General features: G+C 34.2%; 2 protein-coding genes across 3 annotated transcripts; one reads left to right on the forward strand and one right to left on the reverse strand.

Annotated features, from left to right (window-relative positions):
* The first annotated feature begins 8,053 nt into the window (after positions 1-8,053).
* On the forward strand, positions 8,054-8,666 carry LOC112513450 (auxin-responsive protein SAUR50). Its single transcript, XM_025119725.1, has one exon. It carries the CDS (start codon positions 8,124-8,126, stop codon positions 8,433-8,435), a length of 312 nt encoding a protein of 103 aa, XP_024975493.1. The 5' UTR covers positions 8,054-8,123; the 3' UTR covers positions 8,436-8,666.
* A 2,561-nt stretch (positions 8,667-11,227) lies between these two features.
* On the reverse strand, positions 11,228-18,025 carry LOC112512439 (putative protein tag-278). 2 transcript variants are annotated; one of them, XM_025118402.1, is made up of 3 exons: positions 17,788-18,025; positions 15,225-16,092; positions 11,228-11,647 (listed from the first exon to the last, which is right to left on the reverse strand). In XM_025118402.1, the coding sequence occupies exons 2-3, from the start codon at positions 16,082-16,084 to the stop codon at positions 11,473-11,475; spliced, it is 1,035 nt and encodes a 344-aa protein (XP_024974170.1). In that variant the 5' UTR covers positions 16,085-16,092; positions 17,788-18,025; the 3' UTR covers positions 11,228-11,472. The 2 variants fall into 2 exon arrangements, with proteins under 2 accessions (XP_024974170.1, XP_024974171.1); XM_025118403.1 differs by having other exon boundaries at positions 15,225-16,086; positions 17,786-18,025.
* Positions 18,026-18,479: the final 454 nt, after the last annotated feature.

The following is an 18,479-nucleotide window of genomic DNA, read 5'->3' on the forward strand; positions in this document are numbered from 1 at the left end:
ATTCATTTTATCATTTAATTTAATTTTAAAAAAATTGTTCAACTGAAAAGTCATACAAAATTCAAGGTTTTTTTTTTTTTGCAAAGTCTAAAAGTTTATTACATTATTAATTTGAAAATTAAATCGCTGCAACAAGACTTGTATTATACAACTTGTATAATATAAGACATATTTACTTCTATCAACAACCAGACTACCACCGTACCACCACTATCCTCCTCCCCCTATGACCATAGCCCTTCCCCTCCCCTTAGAACCACCACCCTTCGTCTTCTCTTACGATCTTTGTCTGCCTTCTCCCGACCCTTTTTGGATCACTACTTCCTTCTGCCATCCTACCACCATAACCAACATCCTATCGTTAGCATATCCTTGCTCTCTTCTTTCCGTTACGACCACAACATCTCCTTCCTTTCCACCACTACCCTCTCGTTTCTCCTGCAATTTCTACCTCCCACTCCCTTTTCTGACCATTATCGGCTCCCACCCTTGCAATCCACTACCTCCCCTTCCTCTGGGCTCTTTTCCGAGGTCTAGGTTTATACTTTGAATCACTGAAGTTTACATTTTTATGTTTTGATCACAAAATAATTCTAGTTATGTGTATTTTTATCCTTTTTAATCACTTTAGTATAGACGATGACAAATCAAAAGTTGATTTACATTTGTTGATGGTTAAATGACCTATTTAACACATTTTGTATTTTGTACCCACTATCCCTTTTAACTCCAAAATAAAAAGGAAATAAACAATATTTGAATGAAAGTTTGTTAAACATTTTTTTCTTATTCACATATGAATAAGAAATGTTATGCTTTCATTTATTGCATCAACTTTGTTACGATCTATACTTCCAACATGTCGTGCCACATCAACATGCTACGAGTTAACCACTCAATTAGGTGTTATGATTGTTTATTAAAGTATAGATCATAGGATATTGATTTTCAAGCCTTATCTTTTTAATAAAAATTAAATGTAACTGTAAAAGTACGTTTTTTTTATAAAATCTCTTGTATTACAGTTCTTACCCGCATTTCTGTTTTACATAAGCTAAAAGAATTTCAGTAGTTTAATCCATTATTCTTTTCTAACACTGTTGTATTTAATGAGACATAAGGGTGTTCATCAGATCACGCCATACCACACTAAACCATGTTGTTTAGATCTTTTCGTGTGTGATTACGGTTTCTGTATTGTCAAACCACACCATGCAACTTGGTTTAAAGTTCTATATTACAAAGTCCTAACTTTAACCACATCATGCCACATATTCACTCACTCGTACACACACACATATTTATTAGAATAAATGAATGGTTGAGATTTTTACGGTTTGTATTTGAAACTTCCCCCCCTCTCTCTCTCTCTCTCTCTCTCTCTCTCTATATATATATATATACACACACACACACAGAGACACACGCGCATACCAAAAAAGATATTTAACAACTCAAAAATAACGATAAGCTCATTAATTATAACAATAAGCCCAACCTTTTAAGTGTACATAAACTTGTCGATTTTCAATGGATTGTCGGAACTTTTGTTTGTTTGTTTCACAACATTTTTTTGTTGTAGATTTTGTTTTGAAAAGTTTTATTAAACTGTGTTATGTGTATTGGAAATTTGTATTGGAGATGGTTCTGTATGAGCTATAAAACTTTAATTTTATTTTGAAATTTTTGATTACAAGTATTATGATGCAATTGATTGTATATTTCAGTAGGCACTAAATATAAACATCATTACTCATATGCGGTTTGGTTTGCGGTCGTTTTGACTCTAAATCGCCCTACACATCATCATGAACACCCCCAAGGGTATCTCCAACAGATTCTCCAATATTTATTATATAATTAAAATATTGCATACGTTTAATAAAATATTATTTGTCTCTCCTAAACATTTCATTTCAATTTCTTTTATCGGTGGAAATATATTTAAAAATTATTTCTCTTGATGAAATCATTTTTGTGAGTTTTCCAAATTTGAAGAATTTCAGCTCTCTTTTCTACCTTCTCCATTATGGAGAAAGTTTTTAAGAATTTGTTAGAATAAAATTTTTGCTTAAAATCTTTATTATAAATAATCTATTGAAGATGTTTTCATAAGACCCACATGATGATTATCATGCCATTGATGTTATACAACATGCGTGATCAGATGATCAAACTGATAACAATAATACGATCAATATAATAAATTTCATCAAACAGATATAAATAAACTATAAAATTGTATTACACAATAGAAATACTTCCCCAAGTTATGAAATTAAATTTGTGACTCATTTCATATTAAAAATTAAAACTAGATGTTACTTTTCTAAATTGTAATATATATATATATATATATATATAGAGAGAGAGAGAGAGAGAGAGAGAGAGAGTTCGTTTCAAATACAACTCATCGCATTTGTACAACCAATACAACCCAATAAATTGAGATATTTATGGAAATGATGAGAGTTCATTTATTATGATTTAAATATTTATGGAAGATGAATATGGTTCATTAATTATGATCAATACTTTATATTAGGAAACAATCAAAACTTCTATTAAATTACATATTAATAAAATGAAATGGATGGTTGAAATTGAGTTGTATTGGTTACACAAATGTCATGGGTTGTATAATAAACAACCTCTTTTTCTCTCTCTCTCTCTCTCTCTCTCTCTATATATATATATATATATAGAGAGAGAGAGAGAGGGGGAGGAGGAGGTTTACTTTGCAAACCACATTGTTTGTACAAACCGTACAAACCTCATTCAACCAATCATAATGTTTCATTTTGTTCATTTTTTGTAATTATGAGAGGTTGATTAATCATTTTTATTGTAGAGTGTGTTAATCATGGATATTATCATCTTCATTATTTTAATTTTAGAGAAATATATGAAACAGTTTCATTAAAATTTCATTAAATATTATATGAAACAATTTCATAACCATATATGAAACAACTTCATAAAAAAAGTATTATATGAAACAATTTCACAAGATTAAACAATTTCATGAAAAAATTTCATAAGATTAAACAATGAAATCAGCGGATGAAGGTGGTTTGCACGGTGTATACAAATTAAATGGTTTGCATTTATTTATTTATTTATTTGAAAATTACAATTACTCATTCTATTGAATAACCAAAAAACCAATAATTAGCTTAAATAAATTAAAAATTATATTAAACTTTTGATCTATATAAAATCTCTTATTTAAAGTCAAAGTTAGTTTGATGCATGAATATTACTATTTTTTTCATCTTGTAAGTCTTTGATAAAGTTAAAGTAAAATTAATAAGGATATAGGGGCACGTTTGATTGCTAATCAAGAATAAACGAGAACATATCACGTGTTTAAAACATTCAAGAAATATTCATCATAAATGTTTTAATATTCATCGTGAATGTTGTAAAAAGTACACTTTTATTATTTATAATGAATATGCACTCTCATCTCTTCTAATGAAAACCACTCACAGCTAAAATTCCCTTTAAAAATAGAGTAAATTGCAGTTTTGGTCCTTATAGTTTATGTGTTTTAACATTCTGGACCCCTATTTTGAAATATATGTGTATTACATCCCTGTAGTTTGCATTTTATAATGCATCAAGTCCTTAAATTCAACGCCGTTAAAAAGACCGTTATATCAGGGGTATTTAGGTCTTTTTATCAATTCTTTATTTTTTTATTAAAAAATTAAAACAAATGTATTAATATTTTATTATTATTTTATATTAATGCAAGCCTCACCCATCATGAACATCACAACTCGATGACTTTCCGGCTACTACCCAACCCAAACCTATCCATTTTTTTCTCTTGTCCTCGTATCACGGTTCTTACATGCCTACACTGAAACCACTCTACTCCACACCACCACAGTCTGCACCATCGTTCCTCTTTTCTCCCTACACCATTGATCTTTTTGGATTCCCTATCTCGACTCCCCATCTGATACTCTCCCATCTATATCATAACCTGCAATCCCCAATCTAGTACAAGATCTGGACGTAGTCTCCAGAGGGGGTTTGCCTTACGAATTTATAATATCAATCTTGTTGGTGATTTTGTAAAAAAAAAATTGATTTTTCTTGTTGGTTTTGAAAAGCAGGTTTTTTGTTTTTGATTTCGTAGAAATTGCTCTTTTGTTGGTTTCTTGCAACCTTCACAAAATCAACCCATTTTGTTGTTGGTTATGTCAGGAAATTTGGGTTTTCAAACAGATCTAAAAACACCACAGAAGGGTGGTTATGATTTTGATATTTTGGATATAATGGTGCTGATCAATTCTTGATTGTGGTGGGAGTAGTTGTCAATTCCCGCCAGAGAAGATAAAGACGACCTGGTACTGTTTTAATTAGCGGTGTCATTACTTGTTGTCTCTGGGATGGAAGGTGACATGTGTCACTTTATAATTGGGTATCTAAAATGATCTTGTAAGTAATGGATAAAAAGACAAAAATGTCCTTACCTTAATAAAATTAAAAAAAATTAAGACACCTAGGTGGAGGATAACTATTTTGTTCAAGAGACGTAATCCATTATTTTCATATAACCATGGGAACGAAATCAGTAATTGACTCAATTGTCAAAAGTCAAAAGTTAAAAGTCAAAAGTCAAAGTAGTAGGATATGGAGCCAAGGCCAAGGCCACAATAAATGCCGTTTATTTAGAGACGGTGCCTTACCACCGATCGTACCTTTGAGGTTTGAACCTCTCTTGGGTCCCTCCCAAACTTATGTGCTTTGAAACCATATTATTTCAATATTTCATAAATATTGAAAATATTAAAATTAAATAATTTTTTTTTATTTTTTTATCTAAATAAATATCCCTCAATTTATTGAAAAATAATTTTGGAATAAAAATATTATAATTTTTGAAAGAAAAAACATTGTATTTTAATGACTTTTATCAGTACATCTTATGTCATAAGGTGTTTTAAACCAAAGTTGTTCTTGACGTAAAATGATTTGAATTTTGTGAACAAACCAATTAGTATTTACGCAAATGTAAGCAAATTACGACAGGGTGAAATCTTTTGTTACTTGTTCATTAACGTACCTGTGAAGAGGCAAACCATAAATGACGGAATTTGAACTATTAATAAATGCTAAGGATGTCCCTACCCTAGTTCGTACATAAGATATATAATATAGTGAATGTGACTTTTTCCAAGAGCCGACCATCTTGTAAGCTTGTGTTTTCTGTAACGCGTTTTCTCAAACATACATACGTACATACATGCCAGAACCGTCTAAAAAACAAAAATCAATCAAAATGACCTAGTAAATCTTACTGGAAATTATAGTGTCTATGAGTGATGTATGCAGATATGACATCTCCATCAAAAAGTAGAGAGATTGTTTTGACCCCCTTTTCGGTGGGCTTGTGCAAAAGTATTAACAAACATTTAGAAGGACTAAAGATTGACATATGGTAAATGAAACACTAACAAATAAAAAAAGGTAACAAGTAGGTACATTGAATACATACGAAAAGGAAAGGAAGACAAAACACACAAGAGTAATTAAGGTCGAACAACACATCTCTAGCTTAAACTGTCAAACCTCTACACGCCAACCTGTCCAATTCCCTTGTGTCCAGCCGCGCTAGCTACATGTCTCCATTCTCATAGTCCTCCAACTCTAAGTACTCTGATTAGATGTCATATCCTCATTGTCTAAGATTGTGATGCTCGAATTTAATTGCTATGGCATGTTCTTGTCGGCTTACCAATCAACCGTAACTCTTTCTACTCTTTTTATTGATGCTATCATCTGTCTCCAACGAACATGCCCAAACCAACACAACCTCTGATCTCTCAATTTATTTGTTATTGAGGTAACTCCTAGATCCGCTCGGAAAACCTTGTGTGAAATTTTGTTTAACATGATCCGACCGCAGGTTCACATAAGAATCCTCATTTTCGCAGCTTCCAACTTCTTCTCAAAGGCCTTCCTTGTTGCCCATATTCGGAGCCATACAACATGGCTAATCAAATGACAACTCTATTGATGTATGTATGCATGGATGTTTAGGGTTGGATTCCGGTGAAAAAAAAAAAGAGTTGAGATGAGAAACGTAAGAAATGATCTCCATCATTGGATGCACATTATGATGAGATGCACCGAGATGCACCAGATCAATCCTCGTATCAAGCGCGTTTCATTGGTGGGTTTGAGATTAAATGTGATCAAGGGTCCAGATCCCTTCTGAGACTTCATATCTTAACTCTCCTTCTCACATGATCCTTCGCATATATATATATATATATATATATATATATGTGTGTGTGTGTGTGTGTGTATGTATGTATAGGAGTCCATTCAAGACTGAATTGATTAGTTTGTGATAACCGTGAGATCCAGTGTGAACCACTCTTTTGAGATATTTAAGGATATTTCTTGAATAAGCTAAAAGGGTAATATAGTAATTCTATTTTTGACAACTAATCAAAATATTTAATTAAATTATTTAGAAGGAAATATTTAATTAAAAGTTAGTTACCTAGTATATATCAATTACCTAATATACATCGTATTTTTAAAGACGTTTGTGAATCAAAGTCTATCATTGTGACAACGCTCACAATGTTTCATGTGTATCACAATATATTTTCTTTGTTTTATGAAATATATCATAGTGTGCATTTTCATTATTTCCATTGTTTTACAAATGATATCACATTGTGCATCTTGTATGTATATATGGGTATCACATTGAACATCGTTTATAGGTATCATAATGTGTATCTTGTGTTCACATAAGGTTCATCGGAATAAGGTTCGTCGAATAAGATTCGTCGGAGAGAGGAAAGAGGAGAGATAAGAGAGGATATTTTGTAAAATTCTTAAAAATGCCCTTAATTAATATTTTAAGTTAAAATTACCAAAATTATTAATTTCTTGAGATAACATTTGATTTGTGGTTGAGATTGGATCTCACGGTTATCTCAAACAAAACAATTCCCATTTGATTAGGCTTATATATATATATATATATATATATATATATATATATATAATGTAAAGAAAGTCAAATAAGAACTATAAAAAAATTACAAACTTATGAGAACTAATATACAAATATTTTTATATGAGTTTTTTTCATCGAAAGATGTATATATGATTTAAGATATTGTTCATTTATGTTTATATTGTGAAAAAAGTACATTTTAAGCTTTTTCTGAGAAAGAATATTATTAACAAATATTTTTAGATTGGTTTTCACCGGTTTATAACTCTTTTATGTTTCATAGTTTTGTATGTATGTATATGTGTGTGTGTGTGTGTATCTATATCGGGTTGTATTCCGGTGAGAAGGTAAGTTATTGTGAGAAGGGTGAAAAGAGATCTCCACCTTTGGATCAATCATAATTGAAGATCAATGATTATGAGATGCACCAGATCAACTCCCATAAGAAGGGGAATTCATGAGTTGGGTGAGATTAAAAAGTGATCAAGGGTTCAGATCTCTTCTTACGCTTCTTAACTTAACTCATATTCTCACACGATCCTTCGTTATATATATATATATATATATATATATATATATATAGTGAAAGATCATATGAAAAGAGAAGTTATTGTGAGAAGCGTAATAAGAGATCTGAACCTTTGATCACTTTTAATCTTATGTCCACCTATGAATTATGCTTTAGAAGGGAATTGATCTGGTGTATCTCGAAGCACCTCCTTAGTGTTGACATTTTAGCATTGATCTAAAGGTACAGACCTCTTCTTACGTTTCTCATCATAACTTCCCTTCTCACCGGAACCCGATTTATATTATATATACATGTGGATGTATGTATGTATGTATGTATATGAACACAAAAAGAGAAAGAGAGAGAGAGACCTTGGACCTTGATGTCCCCAAGGAAGGGAACCAAGGTAGGGCAAGCCCAAAGAGCTATGAACCCGTGAACTACCACCTGCCCCTACATTCCACATGCTTCTGCCCTTCTCCTTCAACCCTCCCCCATATATAAATACACTTCCCTTCTCCTCTTCAAAAAAACCACCACCACATCATCATTATCATCATCATCATCACCACCATCATCATCATCATCATCATCATCATCACCACCACCACCATCACAATGGGTCTTAGAAAGTCACACAATAGACAAGCTCAAGCATTAGCTCTCAAGAAAATCATCAAAAAATGCTCAAGTTTCGGCAAAAACAACGATGACAAGAGCCTCCCAAACGACGTCCCAAAAGGACATTTCGTGGTATATGTGGGCGAAAGGCGAAGCAGATACATCGTGCCCATCTCGAGTTTGGATCATCCGACGTTTCAAGATCTACTGCAAAGATCCGAGGAAGAATTCGGATTCAATCACGACATGGGCATCATCATTCCTTGCCAAGAAGTCGATTTTCTGTCTCTTTTCTCCATGAGTGGATGAAGATTCTCAATTAGTACCAAATTTGTCAAGAAAATTCTTTTTTGTGTCTCTTCTGGTATTTTTCTCAAGTGGTGTGTGTCTTATGAACACCCTTTGAAAAATATAGTGTCAATTTTTGTAAAAAATGGAAACTGTCATGGGATTTCATTCTTCTCTCATGCACATGTTAATGTTATACACTTATGTCACATTGCCCAATTCATTCCAAAACACATCATATTGTATTTTTGGTCACCTTCTTTTTCCCTCTTAATTAATCCCAGAAGTTTCAAAGAACAGTAAAAAAATCCTTAATAAGGGGTTGTTTGTTTACATCTTAATAGTTTCATTAAAAGGCAATCTCTGAATCATTAAGAGGTGAATCTTGTTTGGTAAAAAAAAAACTGCATCTTAATGGTTCTGAAACCCTCTGAATGATTTTGTATTTTGAGCCTCCCTTAACCATTAAGAGCCCTAATTTCATTCTAAACAATTACCAAACAATTATATTTCATTTTGCACTATATCATGAGAGCCTCTTAATCATTCTGACCACTTAATGATTCTGCACAAAACCATTCAGTAACAGTTAAACAGCCTCTAATTTTGCAGGATTCAAACCCGTGTGACCCTCGAAGAATATTATATATTATTTAATTATGTGTTTCTAATTAAAATTAGAAAGAATGTATTATCTCATGAATTGCCAGATATTCATAAATTTCGGTTTTCCGTCCTTTCGGTTTACCATTTTCACAAGAATATATTTGCTTTTACTGATAAAAACTTCATTGTTATGACCGCTTAGCAGTCTTTACGAGAAAATAAAATTACATAAGTTCAATCATATTAAAGTTATATTTACTGTCTCATAAAAACTGAAATAATACTTTATGTAAAATAATTCATAATTACTATATCACATTTAGGGGTGGATCAATGTAGAATCTAGGGGTCCCATGACACCATGACTCTTAAATGTGTCATCGTTGTTATTTATTATGTGTTATCATCGAGCATCGTTGTAAGAAAACCGACAGGTTACAATAATATATTGAAACTTAAATTTGATTTTGGTATTTACAATGATGAAACATAAAAACCATGTCCGTAAATCGTTGAAATTTGATCTAATTTCTTCATGTTTTGTATTGTCTTTCGTTCACTATAATTAATTTTTATTTTTATTTATATCACGGTAATTATTTTTGCGACATTTGAAATTTTTTCTAGATTCGTCTATGACCACATTGGTTTGGTTTACTGACATTGTGGCTCAATTCGACTCAAAAAATGGAAAACCGATTAGGATGGTTCTCGATTCATGATTTGGGCCAAAATTGAATAAATACATCTCAAATCTCGTATGAAAGATTCAATAAGAAAAATTGTAACTCACAAGGCTTAGATTCTCTTGAACTTTGAAGATACTAATTTATTTTATAAGTGGACAGAAACCGAACCGAACCGAACCTATATGAACCACATCGAAACTCGAAAGCCATAGAAAACCAATTCGAGATAATAGAGCAAAGACTTGACCTTAACGCCAACAAAACTCATGTCAGACCTTCTCAAACTCGACAAGCGATAAATCAAGCATGAACAACTTATCTAACCAAGCCTGAAGCAAATCATCAAGTTCAATCTTGGGTCTCGGAGTCTTGACTCGACTCAAATATATGTTAATTTAATATGATCAGACTTTTTTTATTAACCTGGATATCCAACCCGCTATGCGAGCCGACTAGGAGTCACTGCATTTGAACCTCCGTGGCCACCAGAGGATTTTTATTCCTCCTTGGATTTGAATCTGGAACCTCCTGGTACTTTTGACCTTTGGAGTCAAACTCAAACCAATCAGGCACCACCCTTGTGGTTAAAACTTACCTAGCCGAGTTGAAACAAATTATCAAGTTTGGGTCTGTCTCAGATTCAGATGTTGGCTCTACTTATCCTGTACCTTAATCTAATCCAATCAAATGTAAGATGTAGGCTCTACTCAACTTATACAATGATCTAATCGGGTCAGATGTAGGCTCTAGTGATCCCAAACTCAATATATTAGAATAAGATGGATTTGTAAAGAAAGGCTCTCTCTTATGTGATGTAAATAATGTAGGAGAGGGGACGCATGTTCTTTTTTTCATATTGGTGCATATGGTGGGATGCTACCGATTGTCCCAACTCCCAAACAGTATGAATGAACCTACTTGAGAATTTCCAAAATTACCCCCCAAGTTCTTCTATTTGTATCTAATAGATCCATACCTCCATGGGTCGGGTCGGGTATGTACGTGCATACCTTTCAAGAAGAATTTGGTTAAGTTTCACGAAAATAATATTCAAATTTTGAAATTTTCGGATCCATGATTGTTGTTGTCGTGGACGCCTATTTGCAACAACTATAACAACAATGGCACCCTGACGAATACGTTCCATAAAACCCTCGAAAATACGATTTTTACTGCATTAAAACTGTTCCAACAAGTCGCAAATACTTTGGGTTTGATTTTCTTGTCATGCATTGGCCTACTTGTATATGGGACTTTAGCCTACACGAGGTCAATGGTTCAAACCTCGTCAAATGCGTGAGGAAGTGTAGGTTTATTTGTTACATTTGTCATATACAAATATTATATGTATACTCCAAAAAAAGGTATTTTAAATGAAAAATGCATACAAAGGCCACTGCATCATTTATAAACTTTCAATTAACCACAAAAACATCAAAATAAGGTCATCAAACTATACCCACAAAGCAAATAAGAGAAGCAAAGAAAATATGCAAGAAACCAGTGAAGCCAAACAAGTTATATTCCAAGAACTGCATCAAATCATGCAAGTGAACACATTCAAATCTGAGAACAGAATAAAAAAAGGAAGAGAGTTCACATATTCAATTATGATTCAAAATGTAGCAAGATCTTCTTTCACATTACATTACACAAAGAAAAATTTCAACACAGAATTCCCGATTAACGTAATCAACTCCGGGAACAGGTCAGCATGAGCATTTTTAGTCGAAAAATTAAGCCGAATTTGAGAAACAAAGAAATCAGATGTTGGAAGCAGAGAGTGCCATTACCTTGCATTGTTCATTCATGGCCAAGAGCTGGGCTTCTTTCTTGTCAAGAAGAGCACTCAATTTCATATTCTCGTCCATAAGTTTTTGGACTTCCGCTTCCTTCTGCAGTTTTTCACTCTCTAGCTGTGTTGTCTTTACAACTAACCTGTTAACACAACCGTATAACAACATAACTAACCCCGATACTTAGTTTCCAATCAACATCACCAATTCTATAATTGCTTTGAGATAATGTTACATGTGAAAAGTAAACCAAAGGGACTCGGTATCTCCACCTAGAAATTATTTCAAGTGGTGACACCATTTGACTATAAAAACGAAGCTATGTACAAAATCATCATTGGTATATTGGTTAGTTCCTTTTTTTGTACGTGAGGTTCTTTATTCGAGTCTTTCATCTCAAAAAAATTTAGAAACATAATAAACCTGAGGTTAGTAGCTAAAAACTAAGAAAACGATACAAATGGGATTCGAAAACCACATCTGGAAGGGGAGAAAAAACCATGCTAACCAACTCTACCAAGAGAAACTATAAAAACTCCTTAATCTGTTACTTATAATCTTCTTTGTAGTTTCAAGGAATATACGGTTACCTTGCACCCAACAAAATAATACGGTGGCACCTTTCACGACCCTAATTGTTTTTACACTATTGGAGGAACAAAGCGGTGGCCCATGCCACCATATGCGCCATAGTGGGTCCACCCCTACCTGGAGGTGGGGGGTCTGAGAGGGAAAGATGTAGGCAGACCTAACCTCTACCCCAAAGAGTAAACTGGCCATTTCCGTTAAGATCCTCGGCTTGTGATAATTCATGTAAAAGGTAAATATAGAAACTGATTGCAACATATGAAAAAGGCAATTGTTGCTTATGCATCATAGAGCAAAATGATATCACAATCATCCAATATTCTATGCGTAAACAAATTATCAAATAGCATACCCTCCAAGTGAACAAATACACACTTATATCAAATTATGCAATACATCAAACACCCTTTCTCAAATGCACCTTTTTCTATCTAACAAAAACATTTTTGAACATTCTTTTTTCTGTTAGTGTATCCTGAATAGTTTTGGTGACATTAAATTTATTCTGGTTAGCGTTCTTCTTAACTTCCAGTTAAATGATTTATATATGACGCTTGGTTTAAAAATGCGAGCATAATGCGCTCTGATGAGTGATGCGCTCTGATGCGCTGGAGGTAACGCATCCAATGGGCTGATGCGAAGCAATTCCATGATGCGCTCGCATCACACGATGCGTGCATCACCTATGCATCAGCGCATCCTGTATGTTTCATGTTTGGGCTCCCTTTTTCAGTTTTTAGTTGGGCTTTTTAGTTGATTAAAATAGAACGTGAGACTGAATGGTGACCTAATAGAAGAAGCCGACAGCCACTAATAATAGAAGAAACAGAAGTCGCACTCGCATATCAATCAGATTAAAAAAGAAATAGAATGTGAATGACGATGGGTCGGGGTCATTAAGAGGGAGTCGGAGAGTAAATGATGATGGGTCGGGTCCATCAAGAACTAAAAGTGCTAGAGGAAAAGGACATGTTCTTCAAGATGAAGATGATGAAGTTGAGGTGGAAGCAGATACTGGAGGGTTTGATAATGATGAGGGAGATGAACCCGTGTTGGGGTTTGATGATGCTGATCTTGGGGAGTATTAGTTGGTCACTTGGTCATTTAGTTTAGGGATTGGGGACTATTAGGGGCTGTTTGGCAGTTGCTGAATGATTTAGTTCAGAATAGCTAAGAGGTTAGAATGGCTAAGAGGGTCAGAATGGTTAAGTGCTGAATGAAACAAAKTTGTTTGGTAATTGTTTTCTGAATGACAGCAAAATTACCATTTTAACCCTCAAGAAATACAATCAATTCTAAACATTTTTTTAGAAAAAAAAGATGATGTTCTTCATGTTCTTCATATCAAGATCACAAATCCTCAAAAAATTGCAAAATATAGGTAATCCAATCATCATTAACATTGTTACAAACATGAAGTTAGCAATAAACACCATCAATTTTCAAAGAAAAATGCTACCCTAAACCAAACCCTAGACAKAAAAATGCTACCCTAAACCAAACCCTAGACAGAAAAATGCTACCCTAAACCAAATGCGACGTGAGGCTGTGGAAGGCGACGAGGCGGCGACGTGAGGCTGTGGAAGGCGACGAAGCGGCGACGAGCGGCGACGAGCGGCGACGAGGCGGCGACGAGGCGGCGACCGGAGGCGAGGCGATCGGGGTGCGACGATGGAAGGATGATCGGGAACCGACGATGAAAGGACGATCGGGAACCGACGATGGACGACCGGCGCTCCGATTAAAGAGGATATGTGCTTCGATCGGGAATGGAAGGGGAAGAGGAATGGAAGTGAGCTGGGTCTGCGTGAGTGAGATGAGGGCAAAGATGGAAAAAAACAGCCCCTGAATGGTTGAGTGGAGTATAAGGGTCAAAATGGTTAAGAGGTGTTTGTAACCATTAAGAGGTGGTTTTTTTTTTGCCAAACACTTGCAACCTCTGACCGATTCAGCGATTGGCTCTTAATGTAACCATTAAGAGCCTACCAAACAGCCCCTTAGACATTTACTTGTGTTCTTAATGGTAGTAGTTTGTGTGTTCTGTTATTTCGATTCACGAACTTTTTAAGATTCTAATGCCACTTTTTGAACTACTTTATGTTATAAATGAAGTATAAGTATTTTTAAGGTAGAAATTGATATGTAGAATTAATTTATAAGTATTTTTTTGAATACCGGGCGCATCACGCATCAGCATCACGCATCGGCTTCCGGGACCCTTACCGCCTCGGACAGCATCGCGTTTTTTAAAACCAAGATATGACGACATTCGGTAATGCATACAAGTATTCTAGTCAAAAGCTACTTCAAAAAGATGAAAGAACCGATAAGAATTTAAGTTTGTTAGTATTCCCTTGCAAATATCAATTTTGACTCACAACATTTGCAGTTGGATCTTTTGGTATTCCCTTGCAATACCCAGTTACCAATTTGAAAAAGAATAAATATAACTTGTTACATTTAGTTGCTATTTTCCCCTCAGATATGCATAGTAGTATCCAAGTCAAACTGCAAGTTGACCCACCGCATGGAATAAAAAGGTATGCTTAAAACACCATGTGACTATGTTAATTTGGAGGAACAACAATAAATACAAATACAGTAACCAAGTTTATTAGAGCAAGTAGTCACTGCTAAAGGTTTTTACGTCATCCAAGGAAAAGAAAGGGTTAGCAATTGAGTGAAGATGTTCAGCAAGAGCAAACATTGATCAAGATATAATAAGCAGCCTACAAAGAATGTACAAGAAACATGGTAAGCAAGAATATGTTGCAAATGCACATAAAAGGCAGAAAACTAAGAATTGGTTCCTTCTTTAAAGCAAACTAGGGACATAGGTAAGGTCTGCGTACTCGTACATCTTACTCCCCCCCCCCCAAAAAAAATAAACAAAAAAAGATCCTAACTTCGGATGGATTTACCGAGTCTGTTTGATTTGGTTTGGTTTGGTTTTGAAGCAAACGAGGAAAAAAGAACCTAAACCAGTCTAGGTGCAACCGTCTTCCAACCACATTTGAATTAACAAACATGGAGAATTACTTGAAAAATGCAGAAAGGACTTGTTGGAAAACTAAAGCAAAACGACCTATGGAGTAAGTTTTATGTTAAAGAGACTGAAAGAACATACTGACCGTTCAAAAAGCCTCTCGATGGTTTGAAACTGCTTCTCTGACGAAACAAGTGTTTCTCTGACACTTATGAGACTACTGACATAGGATTTTAACGATTCAAAGTCCTGCTTGACACGAGTAAGCTCCTGTTCATTTTCTGCTGCTCGTTGCCTCTGCCTAGATGTTTCTTCAACTAAATCTTCAACCCTTTGCCGCATCTCATTCAAAATACAGTTTGTACCCATTGCAAAGCGATCCATCTCATCCAACTTCTCTGACATGGTTTCAATCTGAACTGCCTTCTTTTTAATCTCTTCCTGACCTAAGGTTACTTTCTGTTTCGCATTAGTACTTTCAGATTCCGCCACGAGTACCCTTTTGACAAGAGACTCCATCACATCTGTTACTGTTTGCACACTACTCAGAATTTCCCCCATATAAGACCCGTCTTGTTCATCAACGTTGCCATGTTGACTGTTAATGCCGATCCATGTTTCAACCTCCCGACAGTCCAAGTTAGGGAACTTCACATTTCCAGACCAACTAGACATGGGTGCCCCACTCCTATCAATGAACCCTTCCCCATCTGACTGTTTGATGCCACAGGAGGTAAGAGCTAAATGTGGAATTGTCATTATTCTTGCTTTTGACTCCAAATATGTCAATAATGTTGTTGTTGTTTTTACTCTTCGCCAAAGAACCTCCAATTCCTTTTTGGCATCTTCACCAGATTCCTGCATACATGAAGTAACCTCACCAAGCTTTGCTTCCAATACATCCACTTGAGACTGACCTTGCTCCATATCCTCCTTCAAAAYTGTTTTTGTATGGCTTAATTGAGAATTCAAGGTTGATGAGTGAATATCTTCCTCACCTGCCATCACTTCTCTAAACAAGAAACAACCAAATATAAGAATCAAAGTTTTCACAAAAAGGAAGAAAAAATAGTCAAGAAGCACAAAACTTGAAGGTAGTTGATGCGAGTGTCACAACTTATGCAGAATCCAATTTTAAAGGCTATAAGCTTTGGTATAATCAAATACATAGACATATATATATTACACACATATATATACATATGTCATATATACATAAATAGACTTATACACCAACTGTATATATATGATTCAAGTGTTTGTGCACAGTTGCGCATAATTGTTTCATGTGTATGATGTTCCAAAAACAAAAACAAAAATGCAACATTTTTCTAACAAATTAATAGTGATTAATCAAAAGGTTTAAGGTTTCTTTTTTTGTGATTAAGGGTTTATGCTTTAAGATCTAGGCTTTAATCACTAATTTATAGAACTTCATCACTAATTATCTAATTTGAAGATGTTCATCACCAATGTCATTCTCGCTCTATTTTTTATAGTGTCAAAAATAAAGAAGGGGGTGAAGTTATGGTCATCAAGATTACCTTTATAGTAGGTACTATGGATTTGAAAAACAAATGCCGTGTACTACTCATGACAGCTGTGTGAGTGTAGCTCTGCTTTCACTCCAACCCCTTTAATACTATATATACATATGTGTGTGTGTTTATATAAGTATGTGTATAGATGTATGTATATGTAGACATATACATACATGCATATATATACACACATAGTGTATGTATATACGAAAATGTATTTGTACATGTATGTATACATGTGTGTGGATATTATACGTATATTCATATGTATAAAATTGTAAATGTGTGCATATATATACATGTATGTGTGTGATATGCATGCACATGGTAACTCTGTGTGTGTGTGTGTGTATATATATATATCAATGTCTGAGTGCATGCATATGCAATACATAGATAAACTTCAAAGTATCTTCATGGAGAATTGACATGGATCCTCTCTTGGCAGTACCATTCAAAGGGAAATGTAATTGATGGAAGAATTATAGTTTTTCACTGGAGTGAAAGAAGTCTAACAACATTATAAACCATGGAAATAAACTAGGACTTCTCAAAACCCCATTCCATAACAGGTTCCTCGGTTCATTACTTGAAATATTGACTAAATTTGAACGATTGGCAAGATAGAAGCCCGAAAAGGTTGCTAATGAACATAATTTCCTCTTAGACACCTAAGAATCATGTAACCAGAACAACATACACCCAAAAAACTTATCTAAAGTCAAACAGGACAGTAACTTAGCTGAAAATCAGTATTTTTTTTCTTAAGAACACAGAAAGATCATACAGAAAAGAGAAATCTAATGCATAGATTCTCAAACTCAACATCAAAATAGTCATATCTTTGTATTGATAAACTTTACAGAAGAAACATTTTCCACAAGCTTACAAAATATACACAAACAAACAATAAATAAATAAACCCACAAAAGTACAAAACCCCTAAACGATCATGAATTTGTGACCACTAGGTTAATCTAAACGGTGCAAGGCATGGTATATATAGTCTTCGTTTTGTTATAATTAAACCTGATCAAACCCTAGTGAATCAGAAAGAACGAAATAACAAACGAAGAAGTTGATCTAACGAAAAAACAAGGAGATAGAAAGTACAAGGATATGCAATTGGATAGCATTCGATTCGGCAAACACAAATTAGGGTTACCTTTTTTTGTGGAAATAAGAAGAAATCTAGGAGGTTTTGATTCTGATTGGGAGCGTAGAGATGAGGCAATTGATCAAATAATTCAGGTTTTGGTTTAATTTGTTGCCATCTTTCGATTGCTTCTTCTCTGGATTTGGATTTGGTTTTTCTTGTGTGGTATGGTGGTCACCATCTCCTCCCCACCCTTGAATTTTTACAGGAAGGATTTAAGGGAAGGTTTTATTCTTACAGAAATATAATAAATAAAGAAATAAACAACTTCATCTTTATATCCGTCCTTTTTTTCCAACGACAAACGCATCTAAAATTTTGCATTATTTCTACGTAGTGATTCTTTATTTTATAGGTTTTTTTTTTTAACTGTTAAATGGTTTGCTGTAGAATGATTAAGTGGTCAGAATATAATGCAAAATGAAATACAATTATTTGGTAATTGTGTACAATGAAATTAGGGCTCTTAATGATTAAGAGAGATCCATAATACAAAATCATTTAGAGGATTTTAGAACCGTTAAGAGGCAGACTTTTTTTTTTGCCAAACAAGATTCACCTCTTAACGATTCAGATGTTGCCTCTTAATGAAACTATTAAGATGTAAACAAACAACTATAATCTTTTATTATATGTGATAATATACGTAAGAGCTTTTGATGGTGTGTACCACTTGACTCGTAACTTAGGTTGCGCTAAAGAT

The sequence above is a fragment of the Cynara cardunculus genome (assembly GCF_001531365.2).
Source record: "Cynara cardunculus var. scolymus isolate 2C chromosome LG 5, CcrdV1, whole genome shotgun sequence".
NCBI lineage: Eukaryota > Viridiplantae > Streptophyta > Magnoliopsida > Asterales > Asteraceae > Cynara > Cynara cardunculus.

What these genes read in the sequence shown, in the direction of transcription:
- LOC112513450 (XM_025119725.1), top strand. Translation starts at nt 8,124, where the DNA reads ATGGGTCTTAGAAAGTCACACAATAGACAAGCTCAAGCATTAGCTCTC.